At 32.5% G+C, this 15000-nt stretch overlaps 2 protein-coding genes across 2 annotated transcripts in view; both read right to left on the minus strand.

The window, feature by feature from the left end:
* Positions 1 to 6447: 6447 nt before the first annotated feature.
* LOC128288643 (NAD(P)H-quinone oxidoreductase subunit H, chloroplastic-like) lies at positions 6448 to 14724 on the minus strand. The gene has a single exon (XM_053024910.1). The coding sequence runs from the start codon at positions 9412 to 9414 to the stop codon at positions 8233 to 8235; it is 1182 nt and encodes a 393-aa protein (XP_052880870.1). The 5' UTR covers positions 9415 to 14724; the 3' UTR covers positions 6448 to 8232.
* A 20-nt stretch (positions 14725 to 14744) lies between these two features.
* Positions 14745 to 15000, minus strand: part of LOC128288644 (protein TIC 214-like) — a 1082-nt gene continuing 826 nt past the window's right edge. The window contains exon 1 of the mRNA XM_053024911.1: positions 14745 to 15000. This exon is cut by the window's right edge and continues 826 nt beyond it. Within this exon, the coding sequence (XP_052880871.1) occupies positions 14864 to 15000 (137 nt within the window). The 3' untranslated portion in view covers positions 14745 to 14863.

Here is a 15000-nt window from a genome sequence, read left to right on the forward strand (position 1 = left end):
AGCATTTTTTTATAGTTTTTTATAGATTCATAAAAATCATACAAAAGAATGAGAAATGAATCATTAAAAAATGAAAATGATAAAGAACCCTTTTTTGTTTTGTTGAATTTTATCTATGAATTGAAGTTACAACTAGTTAGTTTAGTTCCAATAAAGGAGTTCTCTTTTAGGAAAACACAAACTAAAAAATCTCTATTGACGACCTAATTAAATAGAAAGGATAATTAAATAAATAAAATGATACAATAAATACTAAAGATTCCTTTTGAACCTTCAAATTGCTATTTCAACGAGTTGTTATTTATCAATAAAAAATTAAATGCTTCCTAACAAATTTGACATTTTACATTGAATTGACCCCTTCACCTTCAATCTCGACGATTGACTAAAAAATGGGTTATTATGATTTCGAGCAAGCCGCTATGGTGAAATCGGTAGACACGCTGCTCTTAGGAAGCAGTGCTAGAGCATCTCGGTTCGAGTCCGAGTGGCGGCATAGTATCTTCTAAAAGAGATAGAATAAGTCCTATAATGAAAATGAATTTCATTCCTGATTTCCATTCCATAAAATCTTGAAACCCAGGCTTTTTCATAATTTTTATGATTTTTCAACTTTAGAGCATATATTAACTCATATATCTTTTTCAGTCGTTTCAATTGTAATTACAATTCATTTTTTAACCTTATTCTTATTAGTAGATGAAGTCGTAGGACTATATGATTCATCAGAAAAGGGCATGATAGTCACCTTTTTCTGTATAACAGGATTATTAGTCACTCGTTGGATTTATTCAGGACATTTCCCATTAAGTGATTTATATGAATCATTAATCTTTCTTTCATGGGGTTTCTCCCTTATTCATATGGTTTCCTATTTAAAATTTAAAAAGCGCAAAAATAATTTAAGTGCAATAACCGCACCAAGTGCTATTTTTACCCAAGGCTTTGCCACTTCGGGTCTTTTAACCAAAATGCATCAATCTGCAATATTAGCACCTGCTCTCCAATCCCAGTGGTTAATGATGCACGTAAGTATGATGGTATTAGGCTATGCAGCTCTTTTATGTGGATCATTATTATCAGTAGCTCTTCTAGTCATTACATTTCGAAAGGCCATAAAGATTATTGGTGAAAACAATAATTTTTCATTTTCGTTTGGGAAAATCCAATACATGAATGAAAGAAGCAATGTTTTACTAAACACTTATTTTCTTTCTTCTAAAAATTATTACAGATATCAATTGACTCAACAATTGGATCGTTGGAGTTATCGTATTATTAGTCTCGGGTTTATCTTTTTAACCATAGGAATTCTTTCGGGAGCCGTATGGGCTAATGAGGCGTGGGGATCATATTGGAATTGGGACCCCAAGGAAACTTGGGCGTTTATTACTTGGACCGTATTCGCGATTTATTTCCATACCCGAACAAATTTGGAAGGTGTAAATTCCGCACTTGTGGCTTCTATGGGATTTCTTATAATTTGGATATGCTATTTTGGGGTCAATCTATTAGGAATAGGTTTACATAGTTATGGTTCATTTACATTAAATTAACATCTAATTGAATTGAATAAAGAGGCTAGGCCTAACAAATACTAACACAGGACGGCGTATATATTATATATAAGTATAAGAAAACTTATTGTAAGCTGTCAAGAACCTTTTGAATCGCTCCACTACTTGATTCAAAAGGTTCTAACAAAAGCCAAAGATGTCTGATTAAAATTCAATTTAATGCTTTTACCTTTTTTACTTAACTTAAACTTAAGAGAAGAAAAAAGACTTCTTTTTTTTCCTTTTCATTGTACAACGACCAATTTTAAAAACCATAGGATTTGATTTTTTTATTCATGAAAACTATCTATAAAAATAATTATATAGAATAGTTTCGACTTTCTCACCTGATAATGAGAGAACGAAATCCGGATAAATACCAATACCTATTACTGGTAGAAAGATAGAGATCGAAACAAATAACTCTCGTGGTCCAGAATCAAAAAAATAAGAACTTGGAGCATTAAATAGCTTGTATCCATAGAACATTTGACGTGACATAGATAATGAATAAATAGGAGTTAATATCATTCCAATTGCCATTACGAAAGTAATTAGTATTTTTGGCATTAAAAAATATTTTTGGCTGGTAATTATTCCAAAAAAGACTATCAATTCTGCAACAAAACCACTCATGCCCGGTAATGCAAGAGAAGCCATGGATAAGATACTGAACATCGTAAATATTTTGGGAATCGAAACGGCCATTCCGCCCATTTCGTCGAGATAAACAAGACGCATTCTATCATAACTCGTTCCTGCCAAGAAAAAAAGTGCAGCACCGATAAAGCCATGAGATATTATTTGTAAAATAGCTCCGTTGAGTCCCGTATCAGTTATCGAACCAATTCCTATAATTATGAAACCCATATGAGATACGGAGGAATAGGCTATTCTTTTTTTTAAATTCCGTTGACCAAGAGATGTTGAAGCTGCATAAATTATTTGCATTGTACCCACTATTATCAACCAGGGAGAAAATATGGAATGCGCATGGGGTAATAATTCCATATTGATCCGAACTAATCCATATGCTCCCATTTTTAATAAAATTCCGGCTAGAAGCATACAAGTACTGTAATGGGCCTCCCCGTGGGTATCCGGTAACCACGTATGTAAGGGTATAATCGGCGATTTGACAGCAAAAGCAATAAGAAATCCAATATAGAATATTATTTCCAGTGCGACAGGATAGGATTGATTAGCTAATGTTTCAAAATTTAATGTTGGTTCATTAGAACCGTATAAACCGAGACCCAAAACTCCTATTAATAGAAAAACGGAACCCCCTGCGGTGTACAAAATAAATTTTGTAGCCGAGTACAGACGTTTCTTTCCCCCCCACATGGATAGAAGTAGATAAACGGGAATTAATTCGAACTCCCACATGATGAAAAAAGTAAAAGGTCTCGAGAAGAAAATGATCCTATTTGACCACTGTACATTGCTAGCATCAGGAAATGAAATAATCGCGAATCTCGAGTAACTGGCCAAGCCGCCAAAGTCGCTAAAGTGGTGATAAATCCTGTCAGTAAAATGGGCCCTATAGAAAGTCCATCTATTCCCAATCTCCAGTAAAAATCAAAAAAATTTATCCATTTATAATCTTCCGCCAGCTGGATTAATGGATCGTCCAATCGGAAATGATAACAAAATGCATAGGTTGTTAGAAGGAGTTCGAGAATGCATATACATATTGTATACCACTTAATTAGCTTATTTCCTTTATGAGGAAGAAAGAAAAGTAAAGAACCTGCAGATATTGGTAAAAATACAATTATTGTTAACCAAGGAAAATAATTCGTGGTAAAGACAAGATACACTTGGACCAGAAAAACCCGTGCTCAAAAAGGTTTTTTTTGAGCACGGGTTTTTTCAGTAAAAAAAATCAAATGGATTCAAAATGTATTCAACTAGGGTTTTCTGGACCGTATCAATAAGCTAGACCCATACTTCGAGTTGTTTCATGCCATAAATAAACTCGAACGCTCAAGAAATCCGTTGGACAAGCGGATTCACATCTCTTACAACCAACACAATCTTCTGTTCTTGGAGCGGAAGCAATTTGCTTAGCTTTACATCCATCCCAAGGTATCATTTCTAACACATCGGTGGGGCAGGCTCGGACACATTGAGTACACCCAATACATGTATCATAAATTTTTACTGAATGTGACATGGGATCTATAAATTTTTGAACATCATAAAATTTCAATCTAGTAAACTTGTAAATAAATATAGTTAAACACCAGATGAATCAACGATTTACCAGAAATTTTCTAATCAATTTCCTTCGGGATCAACTCATAAGAAAGGACCAAGATACTTTGATTTCTTACGTTTTCGAAAACATGATGTAGATTCCAACATATTGTACATGCTAATTCAAATTGGTGAATCTTATAATTTAATATTATTAATATTACTTATTCAACAAAGTTGATTGATTGATACGCGTTGATTTTCTGTTACGATAAATCGAGGACACAATAGCTGATCCAATAGCTGCTTCAGCGGCTGCAATAGCTATAACAAAAATTGAGAAAATATTTCCCTTTAATTGCCGACTATCAAAAAAATCAGAAAATGTTACAAAATTTATATTAACCGCATTCAGTATAAGTTCAAGACACATAAGGGCCCTAACCATATTTCGACTCGTGATCAATCCATAAATACCGATAGAAAATAAATAGGCACTCAAAACAAGTATATGTTCGAGCATCATTGACCAACTCCTTATCAATTTCGATTCATTATTAATATGAACAATAATTCAACAGATTTGATTGACTAGAGTATAACAAAAAAAGAATCTATTGGAAATATATCGAATCAACGAATTTCTATTTTATACACGAGCAATATTCAAATAGAATTCAAAGAAAATGGATGCGATAAGACAGAAAAAACAGAAAAAGGTTTCATTTTGATTGCTTGCTATTCCTAGTTAGAAAGATTTATTACTGACGAGCCACAGCAATTGCACCTATCAAAGCAACTAAAAGAATTATTGAAATGAATTCAAATGGAAGAAAAAAATCGGTTGCTAAATGAATTCCAATTTGTTGACTATTACTTATCAAATCTTGTTCTATAATTTGATTTGATCTTGTAGTCCAAATAATCCCGTACCATGATGTATCTAATATAGTAGTAATTAGCGAAACAAGAATACTTGTACAAACCAACGAAGTAAGGCCATTCCCAATGGTCCACAGATTAAAATCTTTATAATATTCTGAACCATTCATGAACATCACAGCAAATAGGATTAAAACATTTATGGCTCCCACATAAATAAGGAGCTGGGCAGCAGCTACAAAATGAGAATTTGAGAGAATATAAAATAAGGATATACAAACAAGAACCAATCCCAATGAAAAGGCAGAATAAATTGGATTGGTAAGTAATACCACTCCCAGGCCTCCTAATATAAGACCCGATCCCAGAAAAACTAAAAGAAAATCGTGTATTGGTCCAGGCAAATCCATTCTGTGTAAAATAAGAGATAAATAAATCGAAATGCTTTTCATGATCTTATTGACCCGACCAGGAATTTTTTTTTATGATACGTTCCTAATTGAATAAAATCCTAATCTATTAGGCGTGAATTGCTCTAAGCACAATTATTGGATAGTTTCGTTTTTGATTCTTTTTTGTTCAAAAGAAAAGGGTATTTTGTTTTTTGAAACTATATATTTCGAAATAATTACGAATATATTAATATATTTTAATTTTCAATAAAAAGGAATCCGAAATTCTTATCAACCTGTTAATTTGTAATTGAATTTTTATTTATTGACCAAAGGCCTCATTCTTTTTTTAATTCAAACCAAACAGTCTTTTAACTTAAACCAAAACGGAACCTTAAAAGAATGAATGGGAAATTTCTCTTTACTTTAATAGAACAGGAGGTTTACTTACTGAGTTTTTCTTTGAATTGAATTCAAAATTGTTCGAATTGTATAATCGTCAATTACTGACATTGGTAAACGGCCCAAAGCAATTTGATTATAATTCAATTCGTGACGGTCGTAAGTAGAAAGTTCATATTCTTCAGTCATTGATAAACAATTTGTTGGACAATACTCAACGCAGTTACCACAAAATATACAAATTCCGAAATCAATACTGTAATTAAGCAATCGTTTTTTTCGAATATCCGTTTCAAATTTCCAATCAACAACGGGTAGATCTATAGGGCATACACGAACACATACTTCACAAGCAATGCATTTATCAAATTCAAAATGGATTCGTCCGCGGAAACGCTCTGATGTGATTAATTTTTCATAAGGATATTGAATAGTTACGGGTAAACGATTTGCGTGGGATAAGGTAATCATGAAACCTTGACCAATGTACCTTGCTGCTCGGACTGTTTGGTGGCCATAATTCATGAACCCAGTTACCATAGGGAACATATCGTGAATATCTATGAATAATTTTATGTTTGTTTCTTTCTCTTGTTTGAACCAAGTCATGAATCTCAGATTCTTTTTTTCTTTACAGTGAAAGAAGTTGGAAAGAAGTTGTTAATAATAGATTACCGAGAGAAATGGGTAAAAGAAATTTCCACCCGAGATTTAATAATTGGTCCATTCTTAACCTAGGTAAAGTCCATCGTGTTGCGATAGAAATAAACAAAAACAAATAAGTTTTAGCTAATGTAATAAAGATACCAATTGTCGTTCCAATGATTCCATTTATTTTATTTATTTCAAATAGCTCAGGGGCGAATACGTACGGAATGGAAATATTCCAACCCCCCAAGTAAAGAACTGTTACAAATAACGAAGAAAGTAATAGATTTAGATAGGAAGCAACGTAAAATAAACCAAATTTGATACCTGAATATTCGGTTTGATACCCTGCTACTAATTCTTCCTCCGCTTCTGGTAAATCAAAAGGTAATCTCTCGCATTCCGCTAGAGAAGAAATTAGAAAAACGATAAACCCTATTGGCTGACGCCACAAATTCCATCCCCAAAAACCATATTTTGATTGCGCCTCAACTATATCAACTGTACTTGAACTGTTAGATAATTATAGTCGATGATAACATCACTGTTTACATCGCTAGTCCAAAACCGTACATGAGATTTTCACCTCATACGGCTCCTCGTGGGTCACAAATAAATTTTAGGACCGAATCAGTATTATTTATCTTCGTATGGTTGTAGAATAGATAGAGAAAAAATAGATTGGAAGGTCCAAAATTATACCAATGGAATTCCGTCTGCTATATTCTGAAGAATAAAAAAAAAGTGCTTCTGAATTGATCTCGCCCATTCATAATTTCAATTTTTATTTGTTGAGTAATAACTTAAGCCTTCAATAAAATACTTCTTGTAGAATATCAATAGATATTTCAACCCATTGTTTTCTATTACGAAAAAAATGAAACATTCCATTAGCTCATAAATCATGACACGGATTAGATCTCTCTATATCTATGAAAGAAAGAATAAAAAAAAAGATTTCTTTTTTATTCTTTATTGTTTCTTTTTCGTTCCTATTCTGCTTTCGGATCTGATAAAACCACGAATGGGGCTTAAACTAAAAAATAGTAAAGGATTATTTCGTTCCTGATAGTCATTACTTTAATCGGCAGATAGGAGGATACTCTGGACCGGAATCATGGGGAGTACTGCCTAGTCATTTCTACGAATTTAAAGCCCCAATTAGTATTCTTTTTATGTTATCCAGAAGTCTCTTTTTATATAATTTACATAATCTCCATTACCAATCCTTTATGTATTTTGGTGTTCCTAACCATCCACTCGTTTTTGTTCAATCCCCGTTTGTTTAGCAATACATGTATGGGAATCCATACAAAGGATAGCGAAAACTCTATACAGTTGATCTTTTGAGCCCGCTTCAAGCTAGATTGACTAATCAACCCGTCTTGGGGTAAAGACTTCTTCCGCTTACGTTTTCTTCCACTTAACTTTTGTACATAGGAAATGAGATTCTATTTTTTTGTTTAATTTACTGCGAATTTATAAGCTGCTTTCTTTCACTCATATATAACTATCTAATTTAGTTTATCAACTCAACTTATTTTCTAGAACGAAAGGAATAGGTAAAATAAAAGTTTCTAGTTCAACGAATCGCACGTAGAGATATTGATAAAACACATAGAGTTAATGGTATTTCATAACTAATCGATTGAGCAGCAGCTCGCAGACCACCTAAAAAGGAATATTTATTATTTGATCCGTATCCTGACATAAGAAGTCCAACGGGAGCAATACTTGAAATGGCAATCCATAAAAAAATACCGATATTGAGATCGGCTAAAATAAGGCGAGAGCTAAAAGGAATTACTGAAAAACTTAGTAAAATTGATATGACTGCTATAGCCGGTCCAATACTAAATAAACGAGTATTGCCTCTAGATGGAAGAATATTTTCTTTGAAAAGCAGTTTTGTTCCATCTGCTAGCGCTTGAAGAATGCCCAAAGGACCGGCATATTCAGGCCCAATACGTTGTTGTATTCCTGCAGATATTTCTCTTTCTAACCATACAATTACTAGTACACCTATTGTGATTCCCAATACAAGAGTCAAAATAGGGACCAACATCCATATGATCCCATAGACCTCTTTTAAAGATTCCAATGTGTAAAAGGAATTGATATCTTCTACTTCTGTCGTATAAATTATCATTTCAACGATCCACTTCTCCCATAATGATATCTATGCTACCTAGTATCGTCATAATATCAGCCAATTTCATTCTTTTAACTAACTGAGGAAGAATTTGCAAATTGATAAAACCCGGCGGGCGAATTTTCCATCTCCAAGGAAAACCGCTTTGATCCCCTATCAGAAAAATTCCTAATTCTCCCTTTGGGGCTTCCATTCTCGCATAAAGTTCTTGTCTCAGTAATTCAAATGTGGGAGAAGGTTTTTTACTAATGAATCGATATTCAAAATCATTCCATTCTGGATCCCTTTCTCGATCAAAGCATCGGATTTCTAAATTCTCATAGGGACCACCCGGAATTCCTTCCAGGGCCTGTTGAATTATTTTTATAGATTCCGTCATTTCACTGATTCGGACTAAATAACGAGCTAATGAATCTCCTTCTTTTTGCCACTGGATTTCCCAATCAAATTCGTCGTAACACTCATAATGATCAACTTTCCGAAGATCCCATTTGATTCCAGATGCTCGTAGCATTGGGCCGGATAAACCCCAATTTATTGCTTCTTCTCCACCAATAACGCCTATCCCTTCAACTCGTTCTAAAAAAATAGGATTTCGCGTAATAAGTTTTTGATATTCAACAATTCCTGTTAAAAAATAATCACAGAAATCCAAACATTTATCTAGCCAGCCGTAAGGTAGATCGGCCGCCACTCCTCCGATACGAAAATAATTATGCATCATTCTCATACCGGTGGCAGCTTCGAATAGATCATATACTAATTCTCTTTCTCTGAAAATATAGAAAAAGGGGGTCTGTGCACCAATATCTGCCATAAAAGGTCCAAGCCATAATAGATGAGAAGCTATACGACTCAACTCCAACATAATTACTCTGATATAGCTGGCCCTTTTAGGGACTTGAATATTCCCCAACTGTTCTGGTCCATTTACGGTTATTGCTTCCGTGAACATAGTGGCTAAATAATCCCAACGCGTTACATAAGGCAAATATTGTATAATTGTTCGGTTTTCCGCAATTTTTTCCATTCCTCTGTGTAAATAACCTAATATTGGTTCACAGTCAACAACATCTTCACCATCTAGAGTAACGATGAGACGAAGAACACCATGCATTGATGGGTGGTGAGGCCCCATATTGACTATCATAAGGTCTTTTTCTGTAGCTGATAGATTCATAAGTTTTTCCTCGATTCATTCTTACATGAATTGTTGAAAACGAAAACAAGTACATCAAAATGAAAATCTAATAAATCGACTAATTCAAAATTTGCAAATTAACGATTTTTTGATTCCCGAATATCCAACTCACCAATTAATTCTTTATAACGTATTTTATTTGTCTTTGATAAATAAGATAGCAGTCGTTGACGTTTTCCTAGAATTTTACGTAGACCTCTCTGAGATAAATAGTCTTTTTTGTGCAATTCCAAATGTGAAGTAAGTCTTCGTATCTTATTGGTGAAACTAACTATTTGAAATTCAGCAGACCCCCTGTTTTCTTCTTTTTTTTCTTGAAAAATAACTGAGATGAATGAATTTTTTACCATAAAACCAAAAAATTTCCCCCTTTTTTTGAATGTGAATTTTACTGATCAGTAATAATAATACCAGTCATTTTGATATACACGATGATTTTAAGTTCGTTATGAACTTTATCATTTTTTTTTTCAAATAAAATTAATCAATCCGGGTTTCGATTTGATTCGTATAGGGATACAAAAGAGTGAGAGATTTCTACAAAAGAGAAAATTTTAGAGTTCAAATAAGAGGATTTTGTTGATTCATTTGTCGATCTAATTGATATGTATGTCATTAAATTAGTATCGTGTATCAGAATAAAATGTAAGACAATCCTTGTGACCATCTATTTGTTTTCATATACCCGTCACGATACATACATAATATAGGGGAAAATGTACCATTAAAATGTACCATTAACGAATTTTCAGACGCGGATACATACGGATCCTTATCATACTGAAACGACTGCCGTTATTAGTATTAAACCAATATCGATTCATACAAGCTAAATCTTCTAATCGATAATTGGGCCAAAGAAAGAACTTTAATTTAATTAGTTTCTTTTTATCACTATCAAGATGTTTGTTTTTAGTCAAAACTTGACCACAGTTTTTTACATTATTTAAAAATACTGCATTTCTATGCATACCATTTTTATCCCTGGAATTGAAAGAAATTCGAATTCGCAATTCTCGCCGGTGGTTAGGGGATAAAATATTTTCAGGAACAAACAAATCATAATGATTTTTGTCTTTATTTTCAGTCATCTTTTGATGTCTTGCAATAAATTCATAAAATGATTTTTATCAATATAGTTTTTTCTTGGTATCTTTGATTAATTTGGTGTTTATTTTATGAACCAACAAAATACTTATAGTTTGATATAGAATAAATTGTCCATCATTTTTACCGACAGACGAACTGGATCGATAATCAATATTCCTTTTTTCATTAATTCTCTAAGAGTTAAATCCTTCTGAATCATCAAAATATCCAGATTCATCTCTCCCCGTTGAATAGAGGATATAACAATTTCGTTTGGATTTATCAGTCTAAGCAGGAGGCAATATACTTTGATATTATTGATTATTCTTTGATTTAAAGAATCATCCCATCTCAATTGAAAACGCAAATACCTTTTTAGGAAGAAATCAAGCTCTGCTTCCGTGTTGCTCTTGTATTGCTTTTTCTTTCTACGTTTTTTTTTGTCTGATTTATCATAATCTTCTTCAACATCTTTTTCTTGGTTTGAGAGAACGGATTTAAAATTTCCTTGTTTTTGTGCATCTGATACAAGACCCCCTTCACCTATGGGTTCTTTTCTTCTTGATTTCGATTCTCTAATCCAATAATTTGTTTTTCGTTTGGTGCTATAAGGGAGTCCCTTTTTTTATTTTCAATAATATTTTTATTAATGTTCCTATTTCCATTAAAATTGAAAAGAAGTAATTTTATTGGTATGATCCATGGTTTAACCTTATATGCATTATATAGCAGCACAAATTCTGGGAAGAACCAAAGTTCTAGATTCGGTATAGGATGACTTAGTATTTCTTCATTCAGTCCCATCCAATCAAAATGGCTTCCTTTTTTATTGGATGGGTTGCTTTCTTGATCTTGATAAATTGTGAAATAAAAAAGGTCCATTTTATCAATTATTTGATAATTCTTAACCACAGTCTTAATATTTTTCTTACTCTTGGTACTGGTATCGACCCAGGACTCAATATCGACCTTATTTCTAAGACAAAAATCAAGAATTCTCCAATTAAAAAACTTTCTGTGCGAAAAATTCCCCATAGCATCTAGGATATCGCCTTCTCCTAGATAATTATGGATGGGGATATCCCTCAGTGTATCAAAAAAATTTTGTTTATCCATGTTGTAATGATAAGAACTCTCTTCCTCTTATTTACTTGGAATGGTGATCCATAAGCATACGGGTCCCTCTTATCTTGATAATTAATAGATTTATATGATAAAAAATCATATCCATAGTGTTTTTTAAAATTAGATTTTTTATATTTTTGTTCTTGATTCAGTTTATATTCTTGAGTTAGTAATGAGTTCGCTTGAAAATCATTTTTTTTCGTAATGAATTAATCTTTCTTTTTCATCTGAATCCCATTTTGTTAAATGTTTATTTTGAGCCAGATAGTGTTGATTGACTCTATTTCGCCATTGTCCTGGTCCTAATTTTAGCCATCTATTCTGAACTAAATCGTATTGATAACGACTCCTTAACCAGTTTTTCCATTCATTCATTCCAGAATGCCAAACAATTTTCTGTCTTAACCCATAATGATGTCTTAATCTGGAATGAGATACTCCCCGTTCTTCAAAATAATCTTTTATTTCATTTTTAAGAAAAAGAGATGTTCCATGATATTGAAGGATAGGTTTGAATTTATAAAAACTAATAACTTGGGTTTGTGATAATTTGTAAAATACATATGCTTGTGAGAGGAGGATAAGTCACAAAAGCTTTTTCATTTTATTTCTAATACTAATATTAGAAAGTGAAGAAAGTGAGGTTTTTATAGTTGAAATAAAATGAGTTGTATTTTTAGTTGTTTTATTAATTCTTTCTTGATTTGCTTCATTATTGTGAATGAAGTTCTCAATCATTTTTTTTGTTGATTCAAGAAAAAGTTGGGTATTGGTTCTTGGAATATTAATGATATATAGAAGAATATCCATGTATATCTTTTCAATGAAAAAATTTATAAAAAAATAGAATTTCCGGATTAATCGAATATTTCTTCTTTTTACTATTTGCCAAAATTTTTTTGATGATTCTAATATTTTATCCTGATAACTTATTTTGTTAGAACTACTATTTATTTCTTGAGTTAGAAATTCGTTTTTCTTGTCTTTTATAATTAGAATTTTTTGTATTTGATTTTTGATTGTGTTTGTTCTCTTAGTCAGATCTTTTATTTTTTTTTCGGTTAATGAATAATTTGTCCACGCCATAGATTGAATTTGAAGGGATGATTTGTGAATCATCTTATTACTGATTATCGAATCCTTTTTAGTTTCGCCCAATTCATATGGTTCTCTCAACCCAAAAAATGGAATTGGATTTATTTTTGAAAGTTCTTTTATTATTCCTTTTAGAAATAGAATGCTTTGAGTGATACATTTTTTTGTTTCTTTTGAAGCTTTTCGAAACAATTTAGTTTTTTCTTTTAAAATTGTTAAAGCTATAAAACATTTCGTTTTCCATTTTTTTATTTTTTTTTTTAGTTCTTTAAAAATAGGCTCAAAAAACGAACGCCGTTTTCGAGGAGAGCCGAAAGGTAGTTCAGTTTCCATTCCCCAAACTGTTAAAAAGCAAAAATCATTCTTTTGACCTTTCTTTTTTTTCATTGGATCTTTATGAGAGGGTTGTAGTTTAAATCTGTGCCAAGGTTTCAGGCAAAAAGGAAATAGGATCTTTATCTGAATACCGTCTGTTAACCAGTTTTTTGGAAATTCTGTTTCGGATAATTGAACACCATTATAAGTGCATTTAACATGCATTTCTCGATTCAATCCGTTAAATCCTCAGACCACTCAGGAAATTGAAATAATAACATACGGGCAATGTTTTTAACTATTATCAGTGAAGGTAATATAATATATTTTCTAAGAATTGATTGGGTTATTAACACGGAGCCCCTTATTACTTGAGCAAGTAAAAGACTATCCCAAGCTTCTGCTATTTCTATCCTCATTTTCTCTTCTCTTTTGTATTTTCTCTTTTGGCCTCGTCTTTTTCTCGATCTTTTTTCTGTATAATCAGAAATTTTGATTCTTTGTTTTACATATCCAATTTCGAGATATTCGTTTCAGCGGTCCAGAAATATCAAAAGAAAAAAGAGTGGTTTGTCTACTCTGTCCAAAAAGGGGAATGTACATTTGCTTGAAACAGCTCCCAAGTAATTGTTTTACGCCTTTGGGCACGCATGGAACCCTTTATTATGTCGCGCCGAAAATCCGATTGTTGCGAATAGCGTATCAAAGCCACTTCGTCTGTTTGATCAGGATCATTAGCATCCTTGGTATTAGTATAAGTATCGGCGTTTGCCTGGTTATTAGTAAAAATCACGACGCGCTTGGATTTTCTTGAACGAATTTCATGCTCTGCTGTTACATTTTCCTCGTTTTCTCCCTCCTGTTGTTCTAAATCGTCGATTAATTTGTATGACCATCGAGGAACTTTTTTACTTATTTCTTTTATTCCAATAGATTTTTTTCTAATTGTTTGATTGTTGGGATTAGTTATAACTATATTGAATAAAAATTTCAAAATTTTGACTCGATCCTCGGAATCGATATTTCCCTGTTCATCTTCTGTCAATGTCAATAAAGAGAGTTCTTTTCTGTTGCTAATGATTTTATATTGAGTGTATCTAGTGTCTGTTCAAGGTCGTGATAATCAGTAGTAAGAAGTAGAGCATGAATCTTATTTATCCAAAATGGATCCGTGTTTTTTTTATAAGTTTGATTTATGCTTAAAGGGGAACCCCATTTTTTGATTCTTCCGCGGTAGGGTCCATGCAAGAAAGGATCATATAGTTTAGGCAAGTATTCTCGTTTAGTTTCATTATTAGAGAATCGAGTCCTTTTTTCAAGTATGCCCAGATCAAAAGATTCCTTATCTAAAGATTCGACTCTTTTTATAAACTCCTTACTCAAATTTCTTCTTTTTAGTTCATTGATAAAACTCCAATCAGTATACAATTCATCAGAAAACCATTTTTCTGGTGTGAAAAAATATATTTTTTTTTGTATCATTTCCCCAAAAGTTGCTAAACTGGGTGGATACGTAAAAGATATTTTTTCTTTTCCATCACTGACATGTATAAAAAAATATTGTGACATTTCATTTTTATAGCATTTTCAACCCGGTCATTTTTATATATCGCAAAGGTCGATTCCATCGTTTAGAATCAAAAGAAGTGTCACAAGAGGTTTTCAATCCATAATAAATATTTATCTTCTTTTTTTTTTAATATTTCTAACTTCGAACTTTCTTGATTCCCATCCAGATAAGAAGTTTCATAAACCGGTCTATTTTTATAGTATGTCTCTTTAAAACGAAAGTGGAATTCGCCCTTTATTTTTTTTTTTTCTTTCCAGTCACTCGTAGCTTTTCTGTTTCGTCGATTTTGCTCGGATCCACCTCTTCCTCCGAAAAAAGGGAAGAAGAAGTATTTTCTTCGGTCCCCTGTTTCTGGTTAGCCCCTCCCCCCT

Source organism: Gossypium arboreum, unplaced genomic scaffold (assembly GCF_025698485.1).
Source record: "Gossypium arboreum isolate Shixiya-1 unplaced genomic scaffold, ASM2569848v2 Contig00245, whole genome shotgun sequence".
Classification (NCBI taxonomy): Eukaryota; Viridiplantae; Streptophyta; class Magnoliopsida; order Malvales; family Malvaceae; genus Gossypium; species Gossypium arboreum.

Bases quoted from the DNA above. Each gene is read 5' to 3' on its own strand.
- LOC128288643 (XM_053024910.1), bottom strand. From the start codon at position 9,414: ATGAATCTATCAGCTACAGAAAAAGACCTTATGATAGTCAATATGGGG.